General features: G+C 37.3%; 1 protein-coding gene across 1 annotated transcript; it reads right to left on the bottom strand.

Moving 5' to 3' along the window:
* Positions 1–329: 329 nt before the first annotated feature.
* On the bottom strand, positions 330–17,947 carry LOC306882226 (phosphatidylinositide phosphatase SAC2). Its single transcript, XM_079436724.1, has 20 exons — positions 17,548–17,947; positions 14,594–14,674; positions 13,299–13,435; positions 12,355–12,483; positions 12,005–12,172; positions 11,085–11,141; positions 10,461–10,659; positions 10,198–10,377; positions 9,823–9,890; positions 7,950–8,074; positions 7,754–7,831; positions 7,538–7,658; positions 7,175–7,303; positions 6,619–6,736; positions 6,327–6,525; positions 5,440–5,511; positions 5,267–5,340; positions 5,041–5,169; positions 4,762–4,849; positions 330–3,657 (listed from the first exon to the last, which is right to left on the bottom strand). Exons 1-20 carry the CDS (start codon positions 17,642–17,644, stop codon positions 2,538–2,540), a joined length of 3,369 nt encoding a protein of 1,122 aa, XP_079292850.1. The 5' UTR covers positions 17,645–17,947; the 3' UTR covers positions 330–2,537.
* Between the last annotated feature and the right edge of the window lie 1,540 nt (positions 17,948–19,487).

Here is a 19,487-nt window from a genome sequence, read left to right as displayed (position 1 = left end):
GCCTGAAAGTGCCAGTGCTGACATGTTCATGTTGAATATCTTTGGCAATGCAGCACCAGACTATTCTCTATTATAACATGACTGAAGGAGTCACAAACCTCTCAGGCTGCATCTGAATGCAGAGAATGTTATACAGTGTAGCTCTGGGCAATTAAGAGGTCTTCGCTAGGAGGAGCCACATACCGACACTAAGGAGAGGTTACAGTGAGATCTGAGAGTTGAGTGCTAAAAAAAAACATTCCTCAAGTGACCTCTGCAGTGTTTGGTGAGAAAAGACACAAAAAAAATGTTTTTGTAATTATACATGAATAAAAAAAATAATCAAAATTACATTTTTTGTTTAAATATTTACTTAAAAATCCTCCCAGGCACATCCCATAACATTTTAAAATACAGCAGTTTACATTATTATTATTATTATTATTAACATAGCAAAATACTGGGGAATAAGCTTGAGAACATGAATTTTGAATAAATACTCTGCAATAAAATGTTGGGTACAATGGATGAAAACAGTTCACAAACATCTATGGAGGACTACGTTCTTTCAAATGGGAGGAAGCTGAACATGATTTACAAACAAGACTGTTAGACAAAATGTTATACGATACATGTCAGTTCAGTTACAAATATTGAAAATAAAAAGTGGATTCAAAAGCACTTTGTGACAAATTGCAACAAATTGCAAGATGTTCAGGGAACAACCACAAAGTACAGTGCAAGTCTTAATGCATAGAAAATTTAAAATTCATACATAACCAAAAACAAGAAGAATGTTTAAGATCCTCAGCATAAACCTCTGCCAAAGAACAACATTTCAAATTCGAAACAAAGAACAGAGTGCAGTTCAGCGCATGTCATCATGTCACCACCAAAACTACTGCGCATGTATTTATCACTTTTGCATAACAGCCACCATGTATTAAAACTCAAAACAGTTTCAATCTCAGCTTATCATAACCACGTACCAGCTCCAGGAATGTCAAGAACATCGTGTAACCCACTGCCTTGCACAGCACTCTATGCTACAGTACATGTGAGAGAAAGACGAGTAAGAAATGACGTGAGGAACAAAGGTCATGGTGGGTTTGAAGAGCTAACTGTGGCCCAAAGAACTGATAAACCAGCTCTAAAAGCCAATATAATGTTCTCATGAGATCACAGTGCCTTATTCAGACCTTTTGATATTATTTAGCCTATAAGATATTGAACTATTTCAGCGTCTCTTGATACAAAGATCAATCCCACAGGATCTGCACTTAAACAACAGTAATTAATGCATAATTAAACTAGAATCCACTGGATATCACCCAGTAAGTCTTGATATTTTTTTCCAAATCTACAATATATGGGTTAAGGCTTCAAAAGATGATCTAATCACTTCTCAATTTTCAACTAAATGCCTTCAAGCCAAAGCGAATCTAAAGACATGGCATAGATACTATAGACAGAAATAAATGTAAACTGAAAGAAAACAGATTTATAGGTAGACTTGTCAAAAACCTGTATTTAGCAATTTGATAAGGCTTGCTCTTGCCATTTAATGAGTGCAAAACGTTGATAATCGTGGGTACCTTGCATCAGACCTGTGTCAAATACCAGTCAAAAGTCATTATATATGCACACGGAGGTCCAGCAACTGCAAAGAATTCATTGTAGGTTTTTACAGGTACTTAAAACCAGTCATATCATAACGTTCCCCAATGTACAAGCAGAGCATTTTAAGATATCAGCAGACCACCGTTACATTATCCCATCGCATACAACTGAAAAACAAGACAGAGATGTAAAATTTTAACATAAAAGCCTTTCTCAAAATAAACTTGTGACAGTAAATAGTTGTTCGAGTCATCTGCTAATGCTATGAAACGAACGTTTTGTTTGACAGAATGATTTAGTTGTATGATTGGATCAACAGAGGCGTCTTGTTTCCATCGGCTATGATAATAAACTTAAGAGCATGTTAATATAATTCTCTGTCTATAAACATCTTAATTGGAGAGTTCTAAAGGAAACTGCTACAGTACTTACATACAATACCTTTTACAGTTGAATAATATAATTTGACCATAGATCATACACAACTACTCTGGTCCTATTTTGGTATATTTTTATGACAAACACCACATCAAAGATATCCATATAACTGTACTGTCTGGTTGTCTAACGTGAAATATTAAGCCACCCACTGATAGATATTCCAATCGGGAAAGGTTGTAGTTACACAGCCAGTGAAATTTACTGCACAAATGGGGTTACATGACATATCTAGGTCTTGGGTCTCGAAATGCAATAAAACTTGCCTGTCCTAATCTACCTCAGGGTTACTTCTTCACATGCAAACCAGCAATATAGAGATGTTTAGGATTCGACTTGGTCGAGTTAATCGTACTACTTACTACTCAACACTGGCTGTAAACTTTGGTTCGGTTAACTGGAGAGAAAAATAGGAGTGTGGCTTGACTTTTGTGAGTTTATGCTACTGTTACTGTACTGGAAGTCACGATCAAACGCTAAAAACACATCCGCTAAGCACGCTATATCTGAATGATCCTGGTCTGGCACTGTGTAAACATCGCTCGCAATTCATTCTCTTGGGTTTCATTGACAGCGTCTGGTTCTGGGCTTTTCTGTACTTTTGCTACAGCAAAGTTGATGCCTTGGGTAAGTCCAGCTTGGGTTAAACTAGCCACCTGCACCATGGAGCTCCTTATCTTCGCAAAGGGCGACACAACCCGGCTTCCGTTGCTGTCTGCGGGGGAGGGTCCTGTGACACCTTCCAGGCTCTTTTGTGACCCGCATGATGTGGCGGAGCCTGCAGGCTGAACAGTCAGGAGATTTGCCCCATGGACGGAGGACTCTACCTCAAGCTGGGATGGGCGAGGAAGCTGCTGTTGGGAATGTGAAGACCCCAGTTTTGTGTCTGGAGCTGAGGGGGCTTGAGGCGCTTGCAGTTTGGGTGCTGGAGCCACTTCCTCAAACACCTCTATTGGTTTGATCTTGGCATCCTGGATGAATTGGTGGCAGTAAGCATCGATAGGTGTCCCGAAGTCAATCAGAATGGCTTCCTCTGCCACCGAGGCTGACCCAGGAGACTGGCCGTCCGGGCCAACTGACAAGCTATCTGCTGTCTTGTCATCACAGCCTGTGACTCGGATGACAGAGGGCACCTTAAGCTCGACGCTGCCAATTGACTGCGAGCGACTGCCAAGTCGTGGTGCAGATGCTACAATTCCACAGCTAGGAAGCACATAGTCCACGTTTTCTCGAGAGCCTGAGCAAGGCTGCTCGTCAGAGTTGTATGAATCAGAATCGGAGGAAATCTCCTCTGAATGTTCGTCATTGAGGTCTTTCAGGGCTGCTGAACCCGTATTGCCATCATGGGTCTCTAAACTGCTGTCTGATTTCCAGAGGTTCATATGCAAATTTGGCTTGAGGAAGTTCACTTTTACCTCAGGCTTTGAGAAGGACCCTAGTTTCCCCAAGGGCTTGAAGTTTCCAATGTTCACGTTAGTCTTTGTCTGCTTTACTTTCTGGTTTAGTGTTGAAAACTTGTTCAAAAGGAAACTTTTGCCTTGAGCCAAACCAGACCCAAGGACTTGGTCCACGGCTTTCCCTTGTATTCCCATTATATCCTCATGTGGTTTGCTGTGTCTCCTGAAACAGCAATTAAAGCAAGATTAATCAAGAACTAACAATTCAGCACAATTTGGCCTTGTTCAAAAAGACAGGAAAAAAACAACAGATTTGACAGAAATTGGTTTAATTTTTTGTAGTCTTAATATGAAAAACAAAAAAAAAAACACACACACTAAAGGGTTAATTCACCCAAAAATTTAAATTAGCCTGTGATTTACTCACCCTCAAGCCATCCTAGGTGTATATGACTTTCTTCTTTCAGACGAATCCAATCAGAGTTATATTAAAAATTGTCCTGGCTATTCCAAGCGTTATCATTGCAGTGGGCGGGTGTTTTTGTTCAACAGTCCAAAACAAGTCAAATAAAGCGTGCACATCCATAATAAAACGTGTCTCACAAAGAAAAGTGTTTTTAACATTTGAAATATGGATATGTTTCTTAAAAAATGCATGGATTCGCTACAGGAGACCTTCATCCATGCCCCGAAGCCGTGTGAGGCACGTTTTATTATGAATGTGTGCTCTTTATTTGACGTGTTTTGGACTGTTGAACAGAAACACCCACTGCAATGATAACACTTGGAATAGCCAGGACAATTTTTAATATAACTCCGATTGGATTCGTCTGAAAGAAGAAAGTCATATACACCTAGGATGCCTCGAGGGTGATTAAATCACAGGCTAATTTTCATTTTTGGGTGAACTAACCCTTTAAATCAGGGGTTCGCAAGCCTGGTTCAAACCACATTCATTAAAGAATTATATTTTTTTGTTAATGTGTCTCGGTCTAATTGATCAGATTGAGTTTCATGTTTTTTCATTCGTTAATTACTGTGAAGCAAGTTTAAACACCCAATACTAAAGTTTCACAGGAACCTACACAAGTTTGTGTCCAATGTGGACATGCTGGCAAAAAATTGCAGAAATGATCATATCCAGCCACATGTCATTTTTATACAACAGTCTGTACAAAACAAAATATTTAAGATAAAAAAAATCTAATTTAGAAAACAGATTAAAGACCAAAATCCCCTGCAGTGTGAGCAAACTTGTATCCTTAGTAAATCAGGTAAAAACCATCTCCTAGAAGAAGCTTTAAAAAGTTTTTTTTTTTCCTTTTACCTCTCTAGTTTCTTCTCAACAATCTGGACGTCAAGCCCCATAGCTTGCTTTGTAATACGAAGCATTTCCGCAATGCACTGGAGTGTGTCTGAAATGCAAACAATCCAACAAGTGCAGAGGAAAGGATAAATTATTTAACACAAACACAAAACCCTTCAAGCTACATCAGTATTCAGACAGCCAAGTTATATCTTTTACCAACTTAACCCATAATGTCAATCAATGAATTACACAATACAGAACTAGAGGTACAGCAAATCATGGTATCCCTGTACAAACCTTTTCCATCATCTTCTGGATTTCGTGTGACAGCCCTCAGTGTATGGAAGTAACCACTAATCTCCCCGTTCTTATAGTGCAGCCGCATGCAGCAGTATTTAGGCTTTCCGAAAAGAGTCGGTTCTGGGCCTAAATAGACCAACATTGGCAAACTGTCATGATATCACAGGACATTTTATTTATTAGGACAAAAATTACACCCACAAGTTTATCTACAAGCTCTTACCAATGTCGATCTTTTCAAGTCCTTCTAAACTTAGTCTCTGATACTGGTTGACTTTGTCCGCCTCCTCATCATAGCTAAATAGCAACAGCAAAGTGGAGTGGCATTACTAAACCAATGCCAAGGAAAAGATTTCTTATTTTAAAAACACAAACATTGGGAGAAATTGCACTTACTAGGCCACATAATATGCACAGTTGGACAACAGCAGAAGAACATCAACATCTTTGTGAGTGGCATCTATAAGACTATAAGAGGAAAAAAGGTCAACATCTCGAAAGAGAGGCCCATAAATAGTTCCATTAAACCCTGGGCATACAGGAAAAATAGAAACAATGGTCAATGCCTTGCAAAATGCATGAAATTTTACTAGAATTTAAGTCTGACCATAATATATCATGCTTATTTGAGTATATCTTGTGTGAAAATTACCTCAAATAAGCATTACTGGACAGAGTTAACCTTGTGTAATTTACAAAGACTCAAGATGATTCCAACCCAATCAGCGACAGTTTTCAGGCATCTTTCCCCATGACCTACCACCAAAAAATGCTCAAAAGAATGGAGGCTCCCTCACCCAAACAATTATTATACAACCAAACAGGGAAAAAACAATATGTACAAGTACCTCTGAGCCACTGACAATAAACTGTAGGAGGAAGAGTAAACTAACAATATGAATTTTTTAATCAAGCTTTAATATATCTTTAATAATACATCTTTAGCATTATTACCTTAGTTTTATATTATTGTAATTAATTTTGTTCTTAAATTCTAATAAATAATTCCAAATAAAGGGGAAAATAGAAAAGAAGATTACACAATTAAGGGACTGTTACAACAGAATGCATTTTTACATTCCACTGTGCTGCCTTGCTTTTAAAAAAACAAAAACAATTCAAGACCCTGTTCTTTTCATTCCACTGACCTGTGTCTTGCATTTTTTTTAACAAAAACACATTCTGTGTGAACAGCCCCTTAATTTTCTGAAACCGCATCATACAATTTGCTTGAAATGAGAACTCTCTCCAAAGCACTGCATGATGATGTGGAGGGCTCTCACCTTGGATCACAGTCGATAAGTGCCCATCCACCATGAAACTTCTCATCATCAGGCAGCAGCAGCTGCATGTATGTCTGCAGCAGGAAGCTGACCTGCTCCTGAGCTCCTCTTTGGCTCTCCCTCTCTTTCTCCTCCTGCTCTTTCTCTTTGCTGAAGATGGAGTACAGGTCTTCCGTTACTGGAAGGCCCATCATGAGGTCTGGGAGGACCAGAGATACAGTACATGGCAGATGAGGCACCAGGCTGGGCTTTTAGCAGTGTGTACCTAATATTGAGAATTTTTTATACTGACCAATGACGGCCTGTCGGTAGGCATCTCTGAAGCGGTTCAGATAGTAACGATTAGCTGAGTTCACACCATCCTTCATCACCCCCGCTAACTTTCGCTCTCCTGTTCGTGTGAAATCTCCCTACACAACAGATTGCACACATCAGAATAAGCTGACAAACTCTTTGGGTGGTCATCACTGTCCTACATCAGTTATGTTATGAAACCAAAAGCGTTCTCAGTTTTTACTCCTTAAAAAGACACTGAAGTCTCTCAAAACAAAAAAAAAAAAAAAACAATATGGCTATATATGTCAAACTATTAAAAAAAATTGTGTTTATATATAGAGATAAAGCAAGAATTATATAAAGAATAATATGAATATATATAATTGTAAGTAAAAATGTATTTAAATTAATGTTTTTAATGTGGATGGATGGATGGATGGATGGATAGATAAGATAACTAGTTAAATATTGACTTGTCAATCTGCAAACTAGATACTACATGCTGACAGATGGTGGTGTAAATGGGCAGTGGGGACAGCATAAAATCAATGGCTGGCATTTAGTCTATTTACCTTTAGGGCAGCTGTGCCAGCATACTGACGGCTAATGGTGTCTCCATTGTTGGCCCACATCACTTGATAGATCCTGTAACACTTGAGGGGCAGTGGCTGCTCAGGTGGCATTACACCAAGTTTTTTCAGCTGGAATCAAACAGATCAAAAGACTCTTTGAAATGTACCGGCATACTGAGAGCAGCTGAGTGAGGCAAATACACTACACTGTTCTGTGGGTGCAATATGGCAGCGTTCCTAGAAGCCAGAGTTTTATTTACACCTTAAGGCATTTAGCACATGATCTTACCCAAAAACAACTTTCATTTTTATGTGTGAATTTATCTGTGTGCGTGTTCCAATGTCAAAGGTGAATTTAAATACCTGCTGTTCCATGACCACACGGGCAATAGCTGCCTGTAACACATTAGTCCTGTCCAAGCAATCCATGCAGTTAACTCGGAAGATGCCTTCCTGTTGACAGATGACTCCAGCTTGATCCACCCTATTTGAAAATAAAAGTAGATGGATATTACATTGGACATGATATTAACTAACTTGCAAGCAGAATTAGGACTTAAGAGCAAATGAAAGACCCACCAGGCCCATCTCATGTCTGTGATAATGTCAGAGATGGCATCAGTGAGAGTCTGCAGATTCTCAAACTTCATCCCTCGACTGGGAGTGACAAAGGAGAAAATCTTGTAGATTTTTGAAGATTTGACCATAACATGTTCTTTTGTAAAAATCACAAGAATGGGCTGATTTTTAGATCGCCACACTCTGAGTTTCTTACCAGTGCTCATGGAAGTCGAATGAAACATATGTTAGGTTGGGATTATTGTACAGCAGCACTTGTTTGAGGTAAGCATCACCAATCATCTTCTCGCGTCCATTTTGGTCCACTAAATTAATAATCACCTGATGGGGGGGGGGGGGAAACGGTACTGGATTACTAAAAACTCTGTAATACAGAGGAAATTATATATCTAATGCTTTTGTTATGGCTGTTATAGTTAATGGCTTGACAAATGCAATTAATTATGTTTAATTCAAGTTATTTGCTTAGACCATAAACATTCATTTTGACATTCTGACATAATTCCGTTCTATGTCTGACTGGAACATTTCAAATTATTACAGAATTAATATTATTAATTAATGCTTACACCACCATTCAAATGTTTATGGTCAAACATTTTTTGAAAAACTATTTTTATTCAGCAAGGACATTCAATTGGTCAAAATTGACAGTAAATACATTTATAATGCAACAAAAGGATTCCATTTCAAAAACATTTCCACACAAATATTAAACAGTACTGTTTTACTGTTTTTTTTCCCCCCTTTAGAACCAAATCAGCATATTAGAATGATTTCTGAAGGATCATGTGACATGGAAGACTGTTTTGCTTGTTTGTTTGTGTTTAATGCCATGCCAGCTTCTGTATTTTCATGGCGAGAAAAAATTGATGGCTAAATTATATCAGGTTTTTACCATTTATTTTTGTTTAAAAACTCTAAAACTCTATTTGGCTTAACTCTTTTAAAAATCTCTTCAAAATAGTTAACTGAATAAAAAAAGTTCTCTCACAGGGTTAAAACCAGCACAATCTAATAAAACATACTTCAGGGTTAAAGGGTTTTGGCAAAGAGAACATGTTGGATGATCTTCTCCAAGTATTAAAAACTTGTGTGTCATCTTGGAATGACCAACTCTACAGTGGGTATAAACAATCAGGGCTGCGTTCCCCAAAGGCATCGTAACCTTCAGTACATTGTAGACTCAATGAAACCAATGGAGCTACAAACAACTTAGGCTTATGATGCTTTTGGGAAATGCAGCCCTGGCATCAGTTGAAACATTGCTAATTTCATGGCGTTTATTCATTGCATATAGATCCCCCTATGTTTGCTATTGGTTATTAACATAGGAACAAATAATTGGTTTTAAATCTATAGGAGGTGCTGTACAAAATTCAAGGTCTACTGATAATGCTTCTCTTGCAGCAGAGTCTGCTTCTTTATTTCCTTTGATTCCACAGTGCCCAGGCACCCAACAAACCCAGATATTAAAATTATGATCCTCTAGTTCCAACAGTTTGTAAAAAAAAAACATTATAAGTGCTGGGTGATCATTTTTAAGGGATAACATTGCTTGAAGACAAGACTTTGAATCTCTAATTAAATGAAAATGTCTCTGTTCCATAGTCTTTATGTAGTACAAAGCCAAAATAAAAGCATTTGCTACTGCTGTAAAAACTGGACTATATTTGGGGGAAGACTGGAGTTATAGCTGCTGAAATCTCAGCTTTGCTATAACAGGAATAAACTACATTTTGAAATATATTAAAATAGAAAATTTGTAATAATATTTTAGAATATTACTGTATTTTTTATCAAATAAATGCAGCCTTGGTGAGCATAAGGACCTCAATTTAGTGTCATTATATCTTATACATTATTATATTTCACTATGAATGTCATCCACACATGCCAGTAATTACACATATTTGTAGTCTGAAGGAACAGAATGCATTAACTATGAAGACAATTTAGATTAAGCATGTTTAAACATTTAAATTGATTAACAGCTCTACTTTTTACACTACTATAAAAAATATTAGGATTTCACTCGCTGAAATGGTTATATTTTAAACACATCTTACCAGTTTTTTGTAAATCTGAACTTGCTGTTCAAAGTGAGAAGCAAAATAAGGCATAGTTTCCCTCTCGCCTGCAACAAAACACATCTGTGAGATAACATCATGTAGGAAACAGCGCTGCAGGAGGATCACAGTAAAGCTCTGAATTATCACCACTGAGCCACAACATTTCCTCCGAGCACTATGTTCAATCAAGAAACCATGAAAGCATGCCAATTCTACACCTGACGCTATTCACAGGATAAAACATTTCCAAACAATGACTACAATGATGCATCACAGTGATAGCTAGTCTATAAACAGAAGTGCTAGACTGTGCTGTGAGTTAGATCTCATTTATGATTTGAAGAGAGAATCGATTACACAGATACACCCCACCTTTCTCTATCCGAGGTCTGGGGTTGTAGCGATACCCAGCTTGGCTCCAAAACACAGGGACAGAGCCTCGCGTTTGTACAAAGGACAACGTGTGGCTGTGCACATGGATTAGCTGCTCTGTCTCCACATAGTTGGCCACGTGTCCGTCAGTATCCACGCCCCTCCGCTTGTAGCGCATTCCTTCAGTGGAAATCATGATGATATTATTACACTGACGGCACGGTGTGTAAATATGAATCACCTGATTGCATTAATTAGTGCACCTGCACGGTGACGGCTTCGTCGGGAGATGAGAGCCACAGTGAAGCGTGGGTGAACATCATCCACACAGGTGGGCTCCTGCAGAGGTGTCTCCGGGCTGCTCCTCTCTTCATCAGAGCTCTCGTTATAGTTCACCACCAGCTCCTCCACCTGCACGAAGCCTTGGATGATAGGAATCACCCAAAAGTCCACTTGAGGCACCTGCAAAACAGGACATCTTGTATTATCACCATTCAGGGCTGGTATGGAAGCGTGTTTACGCCAATGAATGTCCCTGTTACACTTTACATGTACTTACTATTATTATAACTATAAATAATGCATAATTACATTCAAGTAACCCTAATCATATAGTAAGTACATGTAGTTAATTAATATCACTCAGTACTTAAATGTGTAATTACACTGTAACAGGGACACCTTAAAATAAAGTGCATCATTTAAAAAAAAGGAAAAAAGCCAGAATTGTGAAGTATACACTCCCATTCGCACGGAAATAGTCAGAATTGTGAGATAAAAAGACACAATTACATTTTTACATTGGAAAAAACATGATTTCATAGGTTTGCATCTTTTAATATTTACAAATTAAAATTCAGGACAATCTAAGAAAAATAGTTTTGCACCTGCAAGTCAATGAGGTCTTTGATCATATGTTTGTTCCAGAAGAATCTATCATCCACCTAAAATGAAAAAAAAATGTGGATCAGTATTCTGTGTTTGTCAGATGTCAGGTATGTGTAAATGTTTGTTCTATGGTCTTTTTATTAGAACATGCCGAGAAACAGGAAGTGGGATTGGAAAATAACCTTTTTAATACTGGTGATGAACCAGTATTATTTTAGTATTATTTACAGATTATTATAGTATTTTCTAATATTTATAATGTGCTTTTATTTTTATATCTTCAGTTTTCATTTCAATTTAAGGTTACGTCTTATTAGTTTTGTTAAATGCTTGTCATTTTTTTCAATTGTTTTAAAATATTTATATTTTAAGTTTTAGTAATTTCAGTATATCAGTGTAATTTTTCATCTAATTTTTATATGTATAGTTTATTTCAGCTTTATTTCAATTAAAAACAATTTTAATAGTTTTAGTTTTAATTAACAATAACAACAATGCAGTGACTCACTCCCTACTGTCTTTGTTCATTGTTTTAATTTAGCTGCATCTTCAGAAATAACAGATCCTAATTTATTAGTACTTGACTATTTATCCAGGAAGTGTCTAAAGATAATGATCTATTCTTTAAGAAATGAGATGTAAATGTATTTTTGCATCCTGTATGTGTGGGACGAGTGTTAAGAGTGAGCCACATTGTCACTCAAATAAACCCAACAGTTTATTGCGCTCTAAAGCATTTACTTAACTGTCCCCAATTTAAATAATAACAGACATTTTAAATCTATTATTATTTTTAAATCATTCTTTCTTAATCTGTTGCTCACTGAAAAATGTCTTATTACCACAACCTTAAAAACTCTCACTGTAGATATGTAGGCCTAAATTTTAATTTATGTAACACAATAACTCAGCCTCTCACCTTTTTCCACAAGGGCTGATCTGACTTGCCTAACTCTCCCTGTCGCTGGACTGTGTTGGTGAGGTCATAGGTCAGACTATAGTAAAATGAATCCGAGTCCATGAATATCTTTGAGAGCTCATCAAGCAGCCGCCTCTCCAGACGCTCCTTCTCTTTATTCTCTTTGACCTGAAAGGCAGGGGAATACCGGATGGGAGTGAACAATGAGGTTAAAGAGACAATACTAAGTTAAAAAGATGTCAAATCAACCATACTAATATGTCAAAGTACAAAAAGATTAAGTAAAACTGGTAGAGTTAGTCTCAAAATGATTGGCATTGATATCAATGATTTCAAAACAACCCATCAACCTTTTTCTTGATGGGAACGGCAACATTAGATTTGATCTGACTCAGGGTCTTCAACAGGAACTTGGACTCGTCCGGTGACTGGGTGATTTTCTCTGGTTTGTCGATTCCAAAATGATGCTTTTTACAGAGCTGAACGTGAAAGAGAGCAAAAGAATAGTTGACAATTTTGTTAATGCTAGCTATCTTCTGTCATTACTAACAAAGCTAAATAGTTGTACCTAGGTTACAAATCTACAACCATCTCTGTTTCCCTGCTCAAAGTCCATCTGAAAAAAAGCTGCTACATTAATTCCTGTAATTAAAACCAAAAGGGTGCCAAGATGTGCACTAAGACTAGCCTGATGCTGATGCCAGAGCAAATTCATGTGCCCATAAAACAGAAAGAACAGCCAAAATCAAACTACACAGACAGGCTGCTATGCCAAAGTAATAGAGGGCAATTATTCTGGGATAAACTACTGAAGTAGAGATAGCACGCCAGGAGAATGGATTACAGTGACCTCTGACTGTTTCACTTACATGGTTAAACATCTCCTCTCTATCCCAGAGGCTCTGCTGAGAGACTGACTTCTTAGAAACATCATGCTTCCTCTGGAACCCCTTAGAAACACACACCACTACTCTTGCACTAATTGTACGTCAACCATTTACTACACAAGAGGGCTGAAATACCTAAAGTCTTGGCCCAAATGTCAACTGGGCGCACAAACAAGTTGGGAATTTGGGAAGAAGTTCTGTAAATTCTATCAGGATCCAATAAATTAATATCTACCAACTAGGATAATGACAAGAAATAACTGTTTAAATGTTAGAGCAACACATCTATATGATGAAATGTAATGGTTAATGTACCTGAGTTCATTATTATAACTTTTGTCTTCTATGCCAAGTTTAATCAAATCCAGCATGGAGAACATTTAAACAAAACAGTCAGCATTATTCACCTCTAACTCCAGATCCTGAGGTTCATCCTCTGAGAGTGGAATGACTACAATCTTAGTGATCTTGTAGACTTTATGGTCTCCTGGCAACTGGCCCACCAGTGCTTTCTGGCGAATCAAAATCAGGCCGAGAGGAAGATCTGCCCAAAAAAAAAAAGGGGGGGGGGGGGGGGGGGGGGGGTGTCATGAGTACTGGGTGTTCCACACCTCATTTTCCTGCTCTATCCGGCATGATTCATTCCTATGGCAAACATTCTCATAACAATGACTTCAAAGACATTTGCACTGAGGCGCGATGCAGTCATACTTTCACTGACAAGTTAATGTAAATCAATAGAGCGCACTGTGCAGGAGGCAACTCTAAGATGTTTGGGTGGAAAATTTAATGAGAACAGCCTGGGCTCTTTGTAGGAACGGTGCATGGAAATATCAGGTTTGCCCATTGGATTAGGTTACAACGTAAATCATGTACAAAATGTAGCTACAAACTCATGTGGCTCATTTATTTGTGCAGTTTGATCTGAAAAACTGCAACCAAGCATGAAAGGTCAACCAATTATTTTATCCATCAATAACAATACAAAATGCACCATGCATATAGACTTCAGCGGGGGGTTTCTCTGAAAGAGGAAGAGAGACCGACATTATAATAACATTATTCATATAAAGTGAACCTGTTAACAACGGACATAGGTTGACTTCTCATATCAGCCACTGAATGGTGAAATGAAAGTATGATGCATGCTATCATTTCACTTCTGTGGAAAAAATCTCTCAAGACCTTCCTTTTTAATGTAGTGAAAAGCATTTGTTTAGTTAACTGGTCTGTATGGAAAGGGATGTCTATGAGCATCATTTATGAATCCACAATATTTTTTGGAATCAGGTACGCAGTAAATACCATGGTATGTAAATATTCAAAATCATTCAACTATTGTATTTAACATGCAAAGCTACATCACAACAGCTGGGCAACAAAGCACTCAAAGACATTTAGCAATAACAAAACAATAAGAAACCAAATTAAGATGACATTTCTGATGCAGGAGCTGCCTTTCATTATGTTAATCATTATGAGTCTCTGGTACCCAGTTTCTTCCTGCTACAAAGTGAATTACAGTAAAAACAAATGTAAGCAATCGTATCTTTTATTAAATCAATTAAAAATGAATGGTATTTTAGCAGTAACAACATTAGACGTCTGTTTTAGTCCAAGAGTCACCAAATTTATTGCAAACATAACAGTGTAATATGGTATTCTATACAGTAAATATACTAGGTCTGATGATTAGACTTACCAGCATGAAGCTGTATTTTTCCAATAATACCTTCTACAAGGCCCAGACAGACAGGATTCCATGCTAGCAGCAGGTCAGTTGCTGAAAGGAGAATGAAAATTAAAGTGTTCAAAATATATTTTTTCAGTTCCTAACATATATCTTTATTTATAATTATTACACATAAACATGAACTTTATTGTATATTTATTATTTTAACACACAAATTTGTATTTGTTTTTTCAGTACTGCATCTGGGACAGAAGAACTATCAGAGATTCATTTGACTTTCCAAGGTTATGTGGATGCTCACAACTAATCTCAAAAAACTTTCCAAAGCATGTCTGAACCAGGTTCCTGACAATGCTGACTGCTGACTTGAGTCACCAACTTTCTGAGTAGCTCCTCTTAAAAGCTGATTGATTGGCATCACCTGCATTGTTAGGAGTGACGTGCAGCGTCTGAAATGTCATGTGCAAAGAAAGCATTTTTTGTGGACTGGCTGAGAGTATGGTAGCGTTATGGCACCTACGATGATTTGACAGAAATTCAGTTTGGAAGCAGATGCTCTCTCTGTATTGTTACCGCTGTCCTGCACTCAAGCATCAGATGTTCACAGCCTGGATGACTGGATGACAGGATGACAGGATGGGTGGAAGCTGGATGAACTGCATCATGAAGTTGCCAAAAACCCTCCATAATGACCATGAGCTTGGTACTTCCAGTCTATGAGATCATTCCAGTCTGAGGGAAGATCTACTAGGACATGAAGCTGGTACATCCATGGAGTTGAATTATGTCTTGGTACAGGGAAATGACTTAATGTGAGCTAACAACAAATACTAAGAATTTCTGTAATTACAATTTGTAAATACTTGTGATCTCACATGTGTCTCTAATAGAAGTTTGAAGAGGATACCCTTTAATTTGACATTAAGAAGTGTAATTTTGGATTATAGATAGATTTGTGTCTTACAAACACACAGCTGTTCACTTCACAAGCCATTAATTGATGGACTGGAGTCGTGTGGATTATTGTGATGTTATATAAGCTGTCCGGACCCTTTTTCTGCAGAGGATCCATTGGTGAGCAAGTGATGCTACAAAATTTTAATTTTTGTTTGAACTATTCTTTAAACCGACACATTAAACCAACTGGGACTGAATAATAAACACAGTAGTAAGTACTGTAGTGGTATAACCTCACCCAGCCATGCTGGCAACTGTGGCATGATGCATATTGTTAGGAATTCATTCAAAAGAACTGAGACTGTATGCATCATGCATACAGTGGAAACCCTTATCCAGTTAAATTATGGAACAGCACTGCAACCTAAACCCGATCAGCCTGGCTGCACGCACATGGGTTAAAAACAGCTAGAACTCATCCAGATCTTCACAGGCTGCAGTTTCCCTGACACTCGGAGAGATGGACTACCTGTCTATCAAGATCTAGACTTGACAAGAGATAAAACAGGTGTGGATAGGTAAATATTTTAAAGGTTAGATGAACAGAAGTGTAACAAAGGTTGCTGTGTGAGTGTAAAACACTGGTCATGGTTGAGCATGCAAATCTTTTGGTTTAAAAAAAAATAAAAAAAATAATAATAATAATAATAAATATAAATATAAATATAAATATATATATATATATATATATATATATATATATATATATATATATATATATACATATACATACAAGATGCATTTAAATAATGTCTGGTAAAATGCACACAATGCATACAATACACAGGAGATTTAATACACAAAATTGTGTCTGTACCTAGTAAATTAATGTTTTAAAGCCTGGGCAGAAAATTCTCATTTGACTATCTACTCGACTAGCCTGCGTTTTCTCTCCAGAAGAACAGTCACATGTCTGACCCTTACTTTAACCATCGCCATTTAACTGTGTAACTATATAGGCCAAATTCCCGTGTGACATCTAACAGCAATAGCACTGGCCAGCATATTTATAAATACATCAACGATGGACATTTAAATATTTATTAACTACTTTAATTTCTGTTTAATTAAGGCTGTTAATTTGGCTGTCATTTGTAAGCCCTGTAAACTGATTAAATAATATTATTATTCACAGATTGTAGCCTTCACCATTGGGAAAGAGTAATGGCAAACTTAGCCCAAAGATTATCACAATATCAAACAGATAAATTTTGTTGCAAAAAATAAACAAAATATTTATTATAAAACATACTATATAAAAAATATGCATTTTATGGTATTATTTCACAAAAAAATTAAAATTCTGTCATCTTTTACTCACTCTCATGTTGTATGACTTTCTTCCTTGGAACAAGAAAGGAGATGTTGGGCAGAATTTTAGAGAATAAAAGGCTTTCACTATTCACTTTCATAATGTGGAAAAAAGATGAAATGGAAGTAATCATAACGAAGTCTGACGGTGCCTAGCATTCAAACATCTCCTGAGGAAAGTCAGTCATACAGATTTGGAATAACATGGTGAGTAAATAATGACAAAATTCTCATTTTTACGTGAACTATCCCCTTTAAGATTCTCAAGCTGACATCTAAACGCCCTTGACCAAAACATACAAACCCTCGAACCCCAAATGATGTAGAAAGAAAAAGGGTTTTTAGGCAAGACATCCGACCAAAACATCATGTGAGGTTTGTTTGCACTGACACGCATGTCATGCAAGCGCCGCTGCTTTGAAAGTAGGGCAATGAAAAACACAACAACTGGGCATCTTTCAGACAGCCGCCTCGCTCGACAAATATGAAACTTGCATATTCATCTCTTGAATGTCTATACAACTTCACAATGAATTTGAAGAACCAACGTCTCCTGAAAGGAGCATAAATCCCTCATTTTTGGAGCAGCGTCAACTATTATGCACGAGAAATGGCAACAATGTAGACAGTGAAAACGGAAACATTGAAACACATGTACACTGTATAAGAAAGTGATGGAGCAATGAAAGCATTACCCTGTCTCACGGCCATAGATCCATCCTTCCTGCTGCACCACAGCGCGTTATCTCCGCTCTGGAGAATATAATGATCTTTAGCTTGAAATAGCTCCATGTTCACCAAAACATACGAGCTTCCCGACACCACACCGCTGGATTTGTTCCCGATCCGAGAAACGAGGAAATGAATCAGCTCGCTTTTCGTCCACTGGCAATCCCAATAGACGCCAGCTAACCTGCTAGCTGTGTACTTGTGTAAACGTTTATAATAATCTGATAAAGCATCGTGTCTCTATGTCAGCTCCTGGCCGATCATCGAAAATGAATCGTCGGTGCATTTAATGTCAGTTTAATAAGGACGATACTATGCTTCGGAAATGTACCGGTCGGTCTAATATTTTCCACTGAGGGGAGCAGCAGCGACTGAAACAATTTCCTCCAGTTATACACACACGTGACTTCCTCCGTCACACCGAGCATCATAGTTCATCTGTGACTGAGATGCCCCACCTGCAGTACTTGTTTTGATGTATTGTTTTATGTTAGATCGTTACTTTGCAAATCTATTTTGGAGACATTTATATAACTGATGACCTGATTCAATAATATAATACTGAGGCCATGTTTGAATGGTGGTAAAAGTTGGCATTATTCTAGATAAATTAGTTCTGTGGGTCTAAATAAGTTAAAATAATGCGTCAGTATGTCGAGCAGTGTTCCAAATGAATTGTGTTCTTTAGAATCATTATTGTGCATCAAATGATCGAATGAATGAAAGTTCCAACTTAAAGTCTAAATCTTGAGGGCTTTGGAGCACAGACGTAAGTCAGGGATGCGTTCAGCCCCGAAAAAACGGTGCAAAACGTTTATTAAACGGAAACGGTGATGCGTTGAACACCCTGTTTTGATGACGCAAGTGTTGCAACTAATATGGCAGCTGAACATCCCAATCGAGCGAAGGGATTTGTGAAAACTGTGGTTCCTAATTATTGTGATCCAACATTTACCTCGCATGAATTCAGGATGAAAAGACAAACATTTCAGGTGAAGGATAATCCACTTCTTACCTCCGTGACTGTGTTATGATCTATATGACCTTATTATTTTTATTGCGAATATTAGGCTTATCATTATTGCTGACCACTCTTGTTGTGCTATTGTAATATTTACCAATATATAATTTAGAAAGGTTTATGAAAGTGTCACTCCAAAATACAATAGCAAAATAAATATATAGTATTTGTATGTTACATTAATCAGTGTCTAGCACACCTTCCTAAGGAAAGTATATGGACCAGAAGACATTGCAATTACTGCATGATATTTAGAGAGACTTAAAGAAGTTCAAATCTATACTCGTGCTCTTAGTATTTCAGTTATTTTGCCTTTAATGTAAATAAACATGTGCAAACAATATACTTGCTCTTGTGAATTTATTTTGATGTTAATTACATTTACTTACAAATTCATCATCATCGTGTTGATATGCTGTGTTTCTATAAAACTCTTACGACAAACATATCTTCTAATATCTTCAATTGTTGTATATACCGAGCTGCAGATCTCAACGTATCTCAAACCCCGTTGCACACCATTTCCAGGAAACATGTCGTTCAACCCGGAAACCGTAGCAAAACGTTGGTTACTGGTGTGAGCTTGAACGTGCCCCTGGTGTCCTTTTAAAGACCACACTTGGCAGATTATTGTGTAGTGTTAAATAAAAGTGAGTTATAGAAGTTTAAGTTTACTGTTATGAAAAATGCACAAAAATACAATTTTCAAATTTTATATGAAATATAAACTTTGAAAATCAAAGCCAATACATCTAAACAAGTTGAGTTCCAAATTTGAGGTTGATATCACAACAAAAGAGCATTCATTAAAGGGGTCATATGAAGCTTTTTTAATGATCATTACTTTGTGTATTTGGTGTACCAAATATGTTGACATGCTTTAAT

This window comes from Barbus barbus, assembly GCF_936440315.1.
Source record: "Barbus barbus genome assembly, chromosome: 16".
In the NCBI taxonomy this organism is placed as follows: Eukaryota; Metazoa; Chordata; class Actinopteri; order Cypriniformes; family Cyprinidae; genus Barbus; species Barbus barbus.
The sequence above is the reverse complement of the archived record's forward strand: the minus strand, read 5'-3'. Positions and strand labels throughout refer to the sequence as shown.

Coding starts and splice junctions, on each gene's coding strand:
- LOC306882226 (XM_079436724.1), bottom strand. CDS start 17,644: ATGGAGCTATTTCAAGCTAAAGATCATTATATTCTCCAGAGCGGAGAT. Junction 13,436..14,593: donor AAAAATACAGCTTCATGCTG/GTAAGTCTAATC, acceptor TTTTTTGGGCAG/ATCTTCCTCTCGGCCTGATT. Junction 3,658..4,761: donor GTTGAGAAGAAACTAGAGAG/GTAAAAGGAAAA, acceptor TTGCTGTTTCAG/GAGACACAGCAAACCACATG.